At 44.4% G+C, this 14,437-nt stretch overlaps 1 protein-coding gene across 4 annotated transcripts in view; it reads right to left on the reverse strand.

Annotated features, from left to right (window-relative positions):
• ZNF277 (zinc finger protein 277) overlaps positions 1–14,437 on the reverse strand; it is a 146,428-nt gene that overhangs the window by 16,094 nt on the left and 115,897 nt on the right. For all 4 annotated transcript variants that reach the window (XM_081331106.1, XM_081331107.1, XM_081331105.1 and 1 more), the window contains one exon: positions 9,840–9,972. In XM_081331106.1, coding sequence (XP_081187232.1) covers positions 9,840–9,972 — 133 coding nt within the window. The remainder of the gene's footprint in view (positions 1–9,839; positions 9,973–14,437) is intronic.

The raw sequence follows: 14,437 nt of genomic DNA on the forward strand, positions 1-14,437 counted from the left end.
GCGGCCGAGGATGGTCGGGCTGCAACGTGCAGTTTGCAGCCTTTTCTGGCTCGCTCAAACCAGCAAAGAGCATATACCAGCCGGCAGCTGCCGATGGGATCTTGCGGCGGTCCCCAAATCAGCTGTTAAGCGGCCAGCTTGGATGCGAGTAACCGGCGGCACCCCGCGGCAGCCTGTAAAGCGGCCGATGATGGGCGGGCTGCAACGCGCAGTTTGCAGCCTTTTCTGGCTCGTTCAGACCGGCAGAGAGCATATACTAGCCGGCAGCTGCCGGTGGGATCTTGCGGCGGCCTCCAAATCAGCTGTTAAGCGGCCTGCTTGGATGCGCGGCATGTGGAAGCCTGCAACGGACATACAACGACCTGATCGATCTCCCTTCGATAGACAAACGGTCCGGCCCTGCAGCCACCTGCGGAGGAGCTGTAACGACCTGGGGCTGCCTACAAAGGTAGCCCGGACGGCGAGGCTCCAGAATTGGTGGCTGCTGCCCCCCCATCTGCCCATCTATAAGATCTTCGCGCTCCCCCCCCACGACAGAGGTCTGTGGGATGATGGCCACCGTCTGTAGGCTAGAGCGCCATTTAAAACCCTCCTATATCTGGTCTGGAGGGCGGAATTCACCAGGGACCACCTGAAGCTTTATTTGGAGGTGGGATGTGCCGAAAGGCCCCCGAGATAGCAGTTATCCTCTCGGGATCATACTTTAAGTCCAGATAATCCCTCCTTCATTTTTTCACCGGAGACTGACTACAGCCCCTCGGTCGCGATGACATCTTAGGCATGGAGATAGATGAACTACCACCGCTCATCACCGGAGCTACGAAGTTATCCACCAACAGACTATGCTAGCATTCACCGGACTCTCTCTCCTCCTGCGACCTACCCGGAGCTGGATGGTGACCCCCTGAGATCCTGATCACTGTGAGAGGGTGACCATGTTCTCAGGAGCCACTACTTCAGCTCTGTGGTCTTGATATGCAGTTGTTCCTACCAGCTCGTCCTTTACTCCTATTTCCACCTCTGATGGCTTACACCAGAAGTGAGCTACTTGCCCTGAGAGCTTCCCCACTCTCTCAGAGATGGCCATCAGACCTACGCCGCCGTTTCCTTAATGACGGGTCCTGGGACCCCGAGAGGTGGCATGGCGCCAAGAAGAGGCTCTTGGGTTTTCTTTTAAAATTTTTTGAAGGGTTAGGGAGGGGGGAGGGTCAGGCCCAGCAAATCGAGGGGAAGATCCCACCGGACCTGTCTCAGCCTAAGTTGGCCAATGGTCGCGGCAATATGAGGGCCATGGAGAGTCTTGTAAACCAGGGGGATGGGACAGGGATACCGATCCCCACAGTAATTGGGAATGGCAGCAGATGGAGGAGCAGAGGGTCATATCGTATTCTGAGATCACGCCCACGCTATCTTCTTGCTGTGGCGCGCTCTGACCCTCTGGCTCCCGCTTGCTGCCCTGGGGAAGAGGGAGGTCTGACTCCTGAGCTCAGGCTGATCTATTTTAATGCCAGGTCTGTTGTGAATAAAGCTCCCCTCATCCATGACTTGATCGAGGAGGAAGGCGCAGACCTGGCATGCATCACGGAAACCTGGCTGGGCCCAGAGGGAGGGGTCCCTCTGACTGATTTATCCCCCCCAGGTTTCCGTGTGCTACATCAACCTCGAGCTCAGGGTAGGGGAGGTGGCGTGGCGATCGTTATCAGAGAGACCCTCCATCCGCGGGAGGCCATTGCCCCTCAGATAGACGGATGTGAATCCCTCCTCTTAAGGTGGGGTCCTGGTGGTCAGTTGGGCCTACTTCTGGTATACCTCTCTCCAAGCTGCACAGCAACGGTTCTACCCAAGCTACCTGACGCCATCTCAGGATTGGCGGTCGAATTTCCAAAGCTTATGGTACTGGGAGACTTTAATCTACCTTCCCTGGGCAGTACATCAGAAGTGGCCCGAGAGTTCATGGCCTCCATGACGGCCATGGAACTTACTCAAATTACTCAGGACCCAACTCACGAGGGAGGAAACATGCCGGATCTAATTTTTGTCTCTGGGCAGTGGCTAAATGGGCTGGGTGGGGTTACTCCAACATCACAACCCCTTTCAAGGACAGACCACTACCTCCTGCGGTTGGGCCTCCGTCACGTCACCCCCCGATGTCAGGAAGCGGAACCGACCAGGTGGTTCCGCCCCAGGCGCCTGATGGACCCAGATAAATTCCAGATGGCGCTTGGACCGATTCCCACCTCCCTCTCCCACAACCCGGTCGAGTCCTTAGTTAATGCCTGGCAACAGGCTGCTTCGGAGGCGCTCGACCGCGTTGTCCCTTTGCGGCCTCTGACCCGGCGCAAGTCCCGACTCGCTCCTTGGTTCTCCAAGGACCTGCGGGAGATGAAGCGCCAGAGAAGGGGCCTAGAGAGCATTTGGAGAGCCAGTCGGTCTGAGTCTGACCGAACACAGTTAAGATCCTTTTCTAGATCCTATCTTGTGGCAATGAGGGTGGCAAAGCGCGCCTACTTCACCACCCTCATTGCGTCCGCAGATAATCGCCCGGCCGCCCTATTTAGAGTGGTCCGCTCCCTTTTAAGTCAAGAGACGGGAGAGGACCCCCTACATGGACGGGCTGAGGAATTTAGTAAATATCTGGTGGACAAAATTGCTCAGATTCGGGCTGGTCTGGACTCTGACTGGGCAGTATCTAACGAGAGGAAAACGATGAAGTTGGCCAAGTACATTTGGGAAGAGTTCGATCCTGTGACTCCGGATGAAGTGGACAAGATCATGGGGAAACTAAGTGCCGCCACATGTTTGTTGGACCCGTGTCCCTCCTGGCTAGTCTATGCTTCTCGGGAGGTTACACGAGGCTGGCTCCTAGCAGTTATCAATGCCTCACTGAGTGAAGGGTACTTCCCTGCTGCCTTGAAAGAGGCGGTGGTAAGGCCCCTCCTCAAGAAACCGGCACTGGACCCAGCTGTTTTAAACAACTTCCGTCCTGTCTCCAACCTTCGCTTCCTTGCGAAGGTCGTTGAGAGCGTGGTGGCACGACAGCTCCCTTTGAACCTGGAGGAAGCTGAATATCTAGATCCGTACCAATCGGGTTTCAGACCAGGGCACAGCACGGAGACGGCATTGGTCGCGCTGGTGAATGATCTCTGGCGGGCCCGAGATAGAGGTTATTCTTCTGTCCTGGTCCTATTAGATCTATCAGCGGCTTTTGATACCATCGACCATGGTATCTTACTGCGTCGTCTTGAGGGGCTGGGAGTGGGAGGCACCGTTCTGCGTTGGTTCTCCTCCTACCTCTCGGACCGTTCGCAGACGGTGTTGGCAGGAGGGCAGAGGTCAAGCCCTAGGCCTCTTAATTGTGGAGTGCCTCAGGGTTCGGTGCTCTCGCCCCTCCTGTTCAACATCTATATGAAGCCGCTGGGAGAGATCATCCGTAGCTTCGGGGTGAAATATCATCAATATGCTGATGATACCCAGCTATTCATCTCCACCCCGAACCAACCCAGTGATGCCCTCGATGTGATGTCCCGTTGTCTGGAAGCGGTACAGATTTGGATGGGAGAAAACAGGCTTCGACTCAACCCGGCCAAGACTGAGTGGCTGTACATACCGTCATCTCGTTTAGTCCAAGAGGTTCCATCTCTGACTATAGGAGGAGAGATGTTACCTCCCATTGATAAAGCACGCAATCTGGGCGTCCTCCTAGATTCACGACTCAGTTTTGAAGATCACATTGGAACCGTGGCTAGGGGGGCATTTGCCCAGATTCGTCTTATATACCAATTGCGCCCCTTTTTGGACCGAGATGCCCTACGTACAGTCACCCACGCACTCGTTACCTCCCGTATTGATTACTGTAATGCTCTCTACATGGGGCTGCCCTTAAAGACCACCCGGAGGCTTCAGCTGGTGCAGAATGCAGCTGCACGGGTTGTGATGGGAGCTTCCCGATACTCCCATATTACACCCCTCCTGCGTGAGCTGCATTGGCTACCAGTTGCCCTCCGGGTGAGATTTAAGGTGCTGGTACTTACCTTTAAAGCCCTACATGGCTTAGGTCCGGGATACTTGCAGGACCATCTGCTGCCGGGAACAAATTCCCATCGTCCAGTACGCTCACACAGAGAAGGCCTCCTCAGGGTACCGTCAGCTAGGCAATGTCGGCTGGCGACCCCCAGGGGGAGGGCCTTCTCTGTGGGAGCACCAACCCTATGGAATCAGCTCCCCCCTGAGCTTCGGATAGCCCAAAACCTCCAATCCTTTCGCCGCGGCCTCAAAACACACCTGTTCCACCAAGCTGACCTAGACTGACAGGCATTTTAATTAATTTATATTTAGTATTTTTAATTCATTTTTAAATTCTCTAATTTTTTATTGCACTGATGTTCTCAATTTCATTTTATCTTGATTTATGCACTTATTATATGTTTTATTGTGAGCCGCCCTGAGTCCTTCAGGAGATAGGGCGGGATATAAATCCCATCAATAAATAAATAAATAAATAATGATATCAAAATGTTTCAGAAATTAAATTAATTCTTGTTTTTTCAGCTCTATTAAGTGTTATTGATTTCTAGGATAATTTTGCAATTTTGGGTTGTTTAATGGCTTATCCTTTTGTTCTGTTAGAAGGATGCAAAGATCAACTGTATCAGACAGATAGTCTGGGCAGATGGTACAATACAGAAAACACCAAAAGGCAATAGGTTTTCCTTCTCATTGAACTCATAAAAGTGAAACCAGGATGATGCTACCTCACTCTCTCTGTACATGCTCACAGACAGTAATTCTTATTGCATGCTTGCTTCTTTCTCTTGGCATACTGACTACACCGAGGCTATTCTGTAAACTGCCCTGCAGGGAATTTTAACACAAGACAGTTCAACCTAACTGATACACATACAGACACACATGTATCAATACTTAAGAATGAACAAGGTACATAATCTGGTGGTATAGATTAACTTTCCTGACTTTCAGTTTTATCACTGAGAATTTTTACTCTGATTTCTGTAGGTACTGCAAGTGATCTAGCAAAAAATCAGTACATAGCTACTATGTGATCTTTGGACATTGTGACAGGAGCTTGGCCTTTTATTGCCAATTTAAAACATGTGATTTAATGCAGAAGGAATCCGTATTGTCTAAAATTATAAAATGGCAAAGTATTTATATTCAATCCAATTACCTCTTTACTTTATGAGTCCAGAAATGTCAACAGGATCTAAACCTCGCAAATTACTAGGAGGATTGAAACATAGTACATGTGTCAGAACCCATTCCTATTTCATTTCTATCTATCCCCTCTGACCCAAAATCAAATCTCACCTTTCCCTGAGTTCTGCCATACTCCAAGGGGGAGGGGGGGAATGTGCCTGCGGGGTTATTACTTTTGTTTCCTTTTTCCGTTACAATGTAACCTTTTGCTTCGTTTATTGCCTCTGTGTCCTCTACCCACTACAAAGTAACTATTTGCTTCTTGCGTTATCTCCCTCTCTGAACTTTACCTCCCTAAACTGTCAGCTAGGACAAGGGAGGAAAAAAGGAACGTAACCCAGTGCCTGGTTTATTTCTACGCTCTCGGAGGAAGGTGTGAAGCAGCCGCCAACCATCACTGCATGAACTGGAGATGGGCCAATGTTATCTCCCCTTTTCCCATGATGGACTTAACACCTGGGGATTGGCTGTCCCATACCGGACGGGCAGACTATGGGGTGGGGTCTTGTTTGGGGATACTTTAATCTATCGCTCTGCGTGGGAAATCTCAGATCGTCTATTATGCCTGCTATCAACCACTCTTAATAAAAGTTCCTGTTGGAAGAAATTGTTTCCAAGAGTTTTGCTTTCTTAAAATGTGGGATTGAAGTGGGTCCTGACAACATGTTTTGTACACCTACTATATTTTTTCTAAACAACTTAAAATATTGCTAGGTGAATATTAATTATTAGCAAGAGTTCTGAAATGAAGAATTGTAATACACTGTATTAGCTAATAAAGGTTTGCAAACTCACAGTATTTATATAAGTATATCTCAACCACCTAAGGCTGCCAAACAATTAGTCAAGCATCCATCAATTCAAAAAGGTGGATTTCTTGACGTTAATTCTAAGGTAAAGGTTGACAACAAGGAAAAAGTGCTTTTATTCTGAATAACGGAAACAAAAAATACACAATCACCTGTAAAATTCTCAATCTCCAACAGTTATGGTGTGCTACAGATAACACCCCCTTCATGGATTACTGCCTTGTCGTGCCAAAGGGGCTTGCGTAATTCAAAGAACCTATAAGCTATGCCGTGCAGGGCCACCCAAGATGGACAGGTCATAGCAGAGAGTTCTGAAAAAAGTGATCCACTGGAGAAGGAAATGGCAACCCACTCCAGTATCTTTGCCATGAAAACCCTATGGACAGTACCAAAAGGCAAAACAATATGACGCTGGAAGATGAGCCCCTCAGGTATTCGTGCCAGAAAGAATGAAGAGACTGGGCCAAAGACGAAAGGACGCTCAGCTGTGGATGTATCTGGTGGTGAAAGGAAAGTCCGATGCTGTAGAGATTTTTTTCTCCATAGGAACCTGGAATGTAAGATCCAGGAATCAAGGAAAGCTGGACGTGGTCAAACAAGAGATGACAAGACTGAACATCGACATCTTAGGAATCAGCGAACTAAAATGGACAGGAATGGGTATACTACTGCGGGCAAGAATCCCTCAGAAGAAATGGAGTAGCCTTCATAGTCAATAAAAGAGTAGGAAAAGCAATACTGGAATACAATCCCCAAAATGACAGAATGATCTCAGTTCGAATCCAAGGCAAACCATTCAATATCACAGTAGTCCAAGTCTATGCCCCAAACACTGGTGCTGAAAAGGATGAAATTGACCGGTTCTATGAAGCCCTACAGCACCTTATAGAACTAACACCAAAAAATGATGTCCTTATCATCATGGGGGATTGGAATGCTAAAGTAGGAAGCCAAAAGATAACCGGAATAACAGGCAAGTTTGGCCTTGGAGTGCAAAATAAAGCAGGACACAGGCTGATAGAATTTTGTCAAGAGAATACAATGGTCATAGCAAACACTCTTTTCCAACAACCCAAGAGACGGCTCTACACATGGACATCACCAGACGGTCAACACAAGACGGTCAACACCGTCTATACAGTCAGTAAAAACAAGACCAGGAGCTGACTGTGGCTCAGACCATGAGCTTCTCGTTGCAAAGTTTAGGCTTAAACTGAAGAAAGTAGGGAAAAGCACTAGGCCACTCAGGTATGAATTAAATCATATCCCTGTTGCATATACAGTAGAGGTGACAAATAGATTTAAGGAATTAGATCTGATAAACAGAGTGCCTGAAGAACTATGGACAGAGGTTTGCAACATTGTACAGGAGGTAGCAACCAAAACCATCCGAAAGAAAAAGAAATGCAAGAAAGCAAAGTGGTTGTCTGAGGAAGCTTTGCAAATAGCTGAGGAAAGGAGGGAAGCAAAAGGCAAGGGAGAAAAAGAAAGATACGCCCAATTAAATGCAGAATTCCAGAGAATAGCTAGAAGAGATAAGAATGCCTTCTTAAATGAACAGTGCAAAGAAATAGAAGAAAACAAAAGAATAGGGAGGACCAGAGATCTCTTGAAGAAAATTGGAGAGATGAAGGGAACGTTTCATGCAAAAATGGGCACGATAAAGGACCAAAATGGCAGGGACCTAACAGAGGCGGAAGAGATTAAGAAGAGGTGGCAAAATTACGCAGAAGAACTATACAAGAATGAGCTTAACATCCCTGATAACCACGATGAGGTGGTCACTGACCTCGAGCCAGACATCCTAGAATGTGAAGTGAAGTGGGCCTTAGAAAAACTGAGCAACAACAAAGCCAGTAGAGGTGACAGTATTCCAGCTGAGCTATTCAAAATATTAAAAGACGATGCAGTAAAAGTGCTACACTCAATTTGCCAGCAAATTTGGAAAACTCAACAGTGGCCACAGGATTGGAAAAGATCAGTTTACATTCCAATTCCAAAGAAAGGCAGTGCCAAAGAATGTTCAAACTATCACACCATTGCACTCACTTCACATGCTAGTAAAGTTATGCTTAAAATCCTACAAGCTAGACTCCAGCAGTATGTGGATTGAGAACTACCAGGAGTACAGGCAGGATTTTGAAGAGGAAGAAGAACTAGAGATCAAATTGCACACATATGCTGGATCATGGAGAAAGCTAGGGAGTTCCAGAAAAACATCTACTTCTGCCTCATTGACTATGTTAAAGCCTTTGATTGTGTGGATCACAACAAACTGTGTCAAGTTCTTAAAGAGATGGGAGTACCAGACCATCTTATTTGTCTCTTGAGAAACCTATATGCGGGTCAAGAAGCAACAGTGAGAACTGGACACGGAACCACTGATTGGTCCAAAATTGGGAAAGGAGTCAGGCAAGGCTGTATACTGTTGCCCTGCCTGTTTAACTTATATGCAGAGCACATCATGAGAAAGGCAGGGCTAGATGAATCAAAAGTTGGAATTAAGATTGCCGGAAGAAATATCAACAACCTAAGATATGCAGATGATACCACTCTAATGGCAGAAAGTGAAGAAGAACTAAAGAGCCTCTTGTGGGTGAAGAAGGAGAGTGCAAAACTTGGGTTGAAACTAAACATTAAGAAAACCAAGATCATCCGGCCCTCTCAATTCCTGGCAAATACATGGGGAAGAAATGGAAGTAGTGACAGATTTTATTTTCCTGCGCTCCAAGATCATTGCAGATGGCGACTGTAGCCAAGAAATTAAGAGACGCATGCTCCTGAGGAGGAAAGCAATGGCAAATCTAGACAGCACACTAAAAAGCAGAGACACCACCCTGTCAACAAAAGTGCATATAGTCAAGGCTATGGTCTTCCCAGTTGCAATGTATGGCAGTGAAAGTTGGACCATAAGAAAGGCTGAGTGCCAAAGAATTGAGGCCTTTGAACTATGGTGCTGGAGAAGACTCCTGTGAGTCCCTTGGACTGCAAGGCAATCAAACCGGTCAGTCCTAGAGGAGATCAACCCTGACTGCTCTTTAGAAGGCCAGATCCTGAAGTTGAAACTCAAATACTTTGGCCACCTAATGAGAAGGAAGGACTCAGTGGAGAAGAGCCTAATGCTGGGAAAGATTGAGGGCAAGAGAAGAAGGGGACGACAGAGAATGAGGTGGCTGGATGGAGTCACTGAAGCAGTAGGCATGAGCCTAAATGGACTCCAGAAGATGTTAGAGGACAGGAAGGCCTCGAGGAACGTTGTCCATGGGGTCGCGATGGGTCGGACACGATTTCGCAGCTAACAACAACAACAACAACACAGATAACACAGAATCACTTTTTATACCTTTTTTTACTATACTATATAGTTATGATTTTAAAATTGATAAACTTAATTTTTTAAAAAAATCTAAAAATTATAATGATATGATTTTATAGCATTATAATTGAGTTCTGAGTTCCATTGTCACTTCACAGTAGCTTTTATAGTCTATGTTATTACTACAGTTTTGTAGCAATTGTCTTTACAATTTAAAAGGCACAGGCTGTTCTTAAATTATACCTGTTAATCCTACAGTTGATTTTGTAACCCTACAATTGATTCTGTAGCCTGAAATTAACAGCCAATAATAGCCACTTTTAGTCAGAAACTGAAAGAAAGTCATTTGATTGACTGAATCCAGTTAAATGATTAGTGGTCTGTGCATGAAGAACATTAATAGTTGGTATTTTATTGTTGATCTAAAATGTAACTTGGTATGAATTCAACATAATTAAAAGGAAATATAAGTTAAATATATATGTATACATACAACTTACCAAATAATTAATAATATAAAATCTATCATATTCTTGGTTTTTAGCATTGATTTTACGATGTTGCTTCTTCCTCATGTGTTCCTTGAGTTTCTTCTTATCCTCGAATGTTTTTTCACAGTATAAACATTGGAAACTAAGAGTTAGCAAAAGAAAAATGAAATTATTATAATACTATCAATTAGCAAAATTAACTTGTGATGCTAATCAAAGTGGTTCATTTTTAAATATGTAAGATACTCTTTATCAGCATCAGAAAGATATTTAAGAAAACTTTTACGTATTAATAAATCATTCAAGCAACCTCTGCAGCATCTAAAATCAACTGTTTCAACTGCTAAACTGGAAAGGCAGTTTAATGTAATGGTTAAGGTATTAGCCTATAAACCAGGAAATTGAATTCTAATTCCACCTTAGGTATGAAAAACCAGCTGGGTGACTTTGAGCCAATCACTCTCTCTCTTAACGCAACTCACTTATAGGGGAAAAACAGAAGGTATTGGTATGTTTGTGCCATGAGCTGCATATGAAAAAAGATGGGATAAAAAAATCTAAAAATAAAAATTCTCATGACTTATTTTATAACCAACCCACAAAAATAGGTAATAAAATTAATAAAGTTAATAAAGCAACTAGTCAAAAAAGTTAAGCAGCTAGGAGCACAAGTACAGGTGAAACTCAAAAAATTAGAATATCGTGCAAAAGTTCATTTATTTCAGTAATGCAACTTAAAAGGGGAAACTAATATATGAGATAGGTTCATTACATGCAAAGCAAGATAGTTCAAGCCGTGATTTGTCATAATTGTGATGATTATGGCTTACAGCTCATGAAAACCCCAAATCCACAATCTCAGAAAATTAGAATATTGTGAAAAGGTGCAATATTCTAGGCTCAAAGTGTCCCACTCTAATCAGTTAATTAAGCCATAACATCTGCAAAGGGTTCCTGAGCCTTTAAATGGTCTCTCAGTCTGGTTCAGTAGGAATCACAATCATGGGGAAGACTGCTGACTTGACAGTTGTGCAGAAAACCATCATTGACACCCTCCATAAGGAGGGAAAGCCTCAAAAGGTAATTGCAAAAGAAGTTGGATGTTCCCAAAGTGCTGTATCAAAGCACATTAATAGAAAGTTATGTGGAAGGGAAAAGTGTGGAAGAAAAAGGTGCACAAGCAGCAGGGATGACCGCAGCCTGGAGAGGATTGTCAGGAAAAGGCCATTCAAAAGTGTTGGGGACTTTCACAAGGAGTGGACTGAGGCTGGAGTCAGTGCATCAAGAGCCACCACACACAGACGGATCCTGGACATGGGCTTCAAATGTCATATTCCCCTTGTCAAGCTGCTCCTGAACAACAAACAATGTCAGAAGCGTCTTATCTGGGCTAAAGAAAAAGATCTGGTCTGTTGCTCAGTGGTCCAAAGTCCAACTTTTGCATCTCATTTGGAAACCAAGGACCCAGAGTCTGGAGGAAGAATGGAGAGGCACACACTGCAAGATGCTTGAAGTCTAGTGTGAAGTTTCCACAGTCTGTGTTGTCATCTGCTGGTGTTGGTCGACTGTGCTTCATTAAGTCCAGGGTCAACGCAGCTGTCTACCAGGAGATTTTGGAGCACTTCATGCTTCCTTCCGCAGACGAGCTTTATGGGGATGTGACTTCATTTTCCAGCAGGACCTGGCACCTGCCCACACTGCCCAAAGCACCAAAACCTGGTTCAATGAGCGTGGGATTACTGTGCTTGATTGGCCAGCAAACTCGCCTGACCTAGAATCTATGGGGCATTGCCAAGAGAAAGATGAGCGACGTGACTTCATTTTCCAGCAGGACCTGGCACCTGCCCACACTGCCCAAAGCACCAAAACCTGGTTCAATGAGCGTGGGATTACTGTGCTTGATTGGCCAGCAAACTCGCCTGACCTAGAATCTATGGGGCATTGCCAAGAGAAAGATGAGCGACGTGAGACTGAACAATGCAGAAGAGCTGAAGGCCGCTATTGAAGCATCCTGGTCTTCCATAACACCTCAGCAGTGCCACAGGCTGATAGCTTCCATGCCACGCCGCATTGAGGCAGTAATTGCTGCAAAAGGGGCCCAAACCAAGTACTGAATACATATGCATGCTTATACTTTTCAGAGGTCTGATATTGTTCTATGTACACTCCTTGTTTTATTGATTGCATGTAATATTCTAAATGGACTCCAGAAGATGGTAGAGGACAGGAAGGCCTGGAGGAACGTTGTCCATAGGGTCGCGATGAGTCGGACTCGACTTTGCAGCTAAGAACAACAATATTCTAATTTTCTGAGATTGTGGATTTGGGGTTTTCATGAGTTGTACGCCATAATCATCACAATTATGACAAATCACGGCTTGAACTATCTTGCTTTGCATGTAATGAGTCTACCTCATATATTAGTTTCCCCTTTTAAGTTGCATTACTGAAATAAATGAACTTTTGCACGATATTCTAATTTTTCGAGTTTCACCTATAGTGTTCTCATCAGTACTCCCAATGAAAGGCCAACACCCTTTGAGGGGAAAAACAATTCTAGAAATAAACCACTGGCTAAAGGGTTGCTGTTGCCATGCACTGCATTTTCCTATGCAATGGACTGTTGGCAAGGGATGGGCTGCATCTCATGAAAACAGGGAAAAATGTACTAAGATAAAGACTGGCCTAACTCATTAGAAGAGCTTTAAACTAAAATTGAGGGGGAAGGGTGATCAGTCATTAGAATCTCCAGAACACAAAACCAATCATAAATCCCAAGAAAACAAATCAAACAAAGAAGTAGGGTGTGATGAGAAAAAAGAAAAAAAATCGAACAATAATCAGGAGATCCAGGAAACATACACATGGACAGACATAAAAGCCTTAAATGTTTATATACTAATGCTCAAAGTTTGGGGAACTAACAGGTTGAACTAGAAGCAATAGCACATGAGGGTGGCTATGACATAGTTGGCATTACAGAAACCTGGTGGGACAAAACCCATGACTGGAATGAACTGATGGATGGATACAAATTGTTCAAAAGAAACAGAACTACAAAAAGAGGAGGGGAAGTTACACTATATGTAAGAGAATACTAGATATCTACAGAAATGCACATGATCAAAGGTAAAGGCCCACCAGAATATATATGGGTCTATATAAAAGGGGGGGAAAGTGACATTGCCATAAGGGTATACTACATGCCACCCAACCAATCAGAAGAAATAGATGGACTCTTTGCCAACCAGTTAACAAATGTATGTAGGACGCATACCATAGTAGTAATGGGAGACTTCAACTACCCAGATATCAGCTGGGAGACAAACTCTGCAACAAGATTTGATTCCTAACCAACCTAGCCAACAACTGTGGCATCCAAAGGGTAGAGGAGGGAACTAGAAGTAATGCTATACTGGATATAATTCTTATTAACAGAGAAGAAGTGATAAAGGGAATTGAAGTTGCCGGAACCTTGGGGGAAAGTGACCACATCATACTGGAATTCAATATAATGCAAACACTAGCAATAGAAAATAATTCAACCAATGTCTTAAACTTTAAAAGAGCTGATTTTAACAAACTCAGAGAGAACCTAGGAAAGATTCCATGGATAAAAATTCTAAAGGGGAAAGCAACTCAAGAAGCATGGGAAACACTGAAAAATGCTATCATAAAAGCCCAGTCCAGCACAATACCACTGAAAAAGAAAAACAAGAAAGTCAAGAAGAAACCAGCATGGCTGGACAAAGATCTCTCAGACAAACTGAAAGACAAATACGACAAGTACAAAAAATGGAAAGAGGGACACATAACTAAGGCAGCAGACAGCCAGAACATGCAAACACGGTCAGGAAAGGCTCAGAAGAACAAAGACTTGCAACAGAAATCAAGGATAATAAAAAAGTTTCTTTCAACATATTAATAACAAAAAAAGTCAAGGAAACTGTAGGTCCACTAAAGAGAGATGGCAAGGAAGAACAAGCAATAGGGAGAAAGCAGAGGTGCTTAACTTATTCTTTGCATCAATCTTCACACAAAAAGAAATTATAGCACAACATAACAAAAAAAATACTGCAAAAGACAAACTAGAAACAAAAATTAAACTAAGCAAGAAAATGGTAAGAGAACACCTATCCAACCTTGATGAATATAAATCACCAGGACTCGACAGATTACATCCCAGAGTTCTGAAAGAGCTGACAGATGTTATCTCAGAACCACTGCACCTTTCAAAAATCCTGCAGCACCGGGGAAGTACCTGAGGATTGGAAACGGGCTAATGTGGTTCCCATCGTCAAGAAAGAAAAAAAAACAGACCCAGGAAACTACAGACCAATCTAACATCAATACCTGGGAAGATCCTGGAAAAGATAATCAAAAAACAGATCTGCGAACAACTAGAAGCAAACAAAGTTATAACTGGTAGCCAGCAAGGGTCATGCCAAACCAAACAGATCATGCCAAACCAATCTTATTTCATTCTTTGATAAAGTGACCAAATCAGTAGACCAGCAAAACGCTGTGGACATAGCATACTTAGATTTCAGTATGGCATTCAACAAAGTAGACCACAATCTACTGCTTGGTAAGCTAGAAAAAGGTGG

This window comes from Vipera berus (assembly GCF_964194415.1).
Source record: "Vipera berus genome assembly, chromosome: 6".
NCBI lineage: Eukaryota > Metazoa > Chordata > Lepidosauria > Squamata > Viperidae > Vipera > Vipera berus.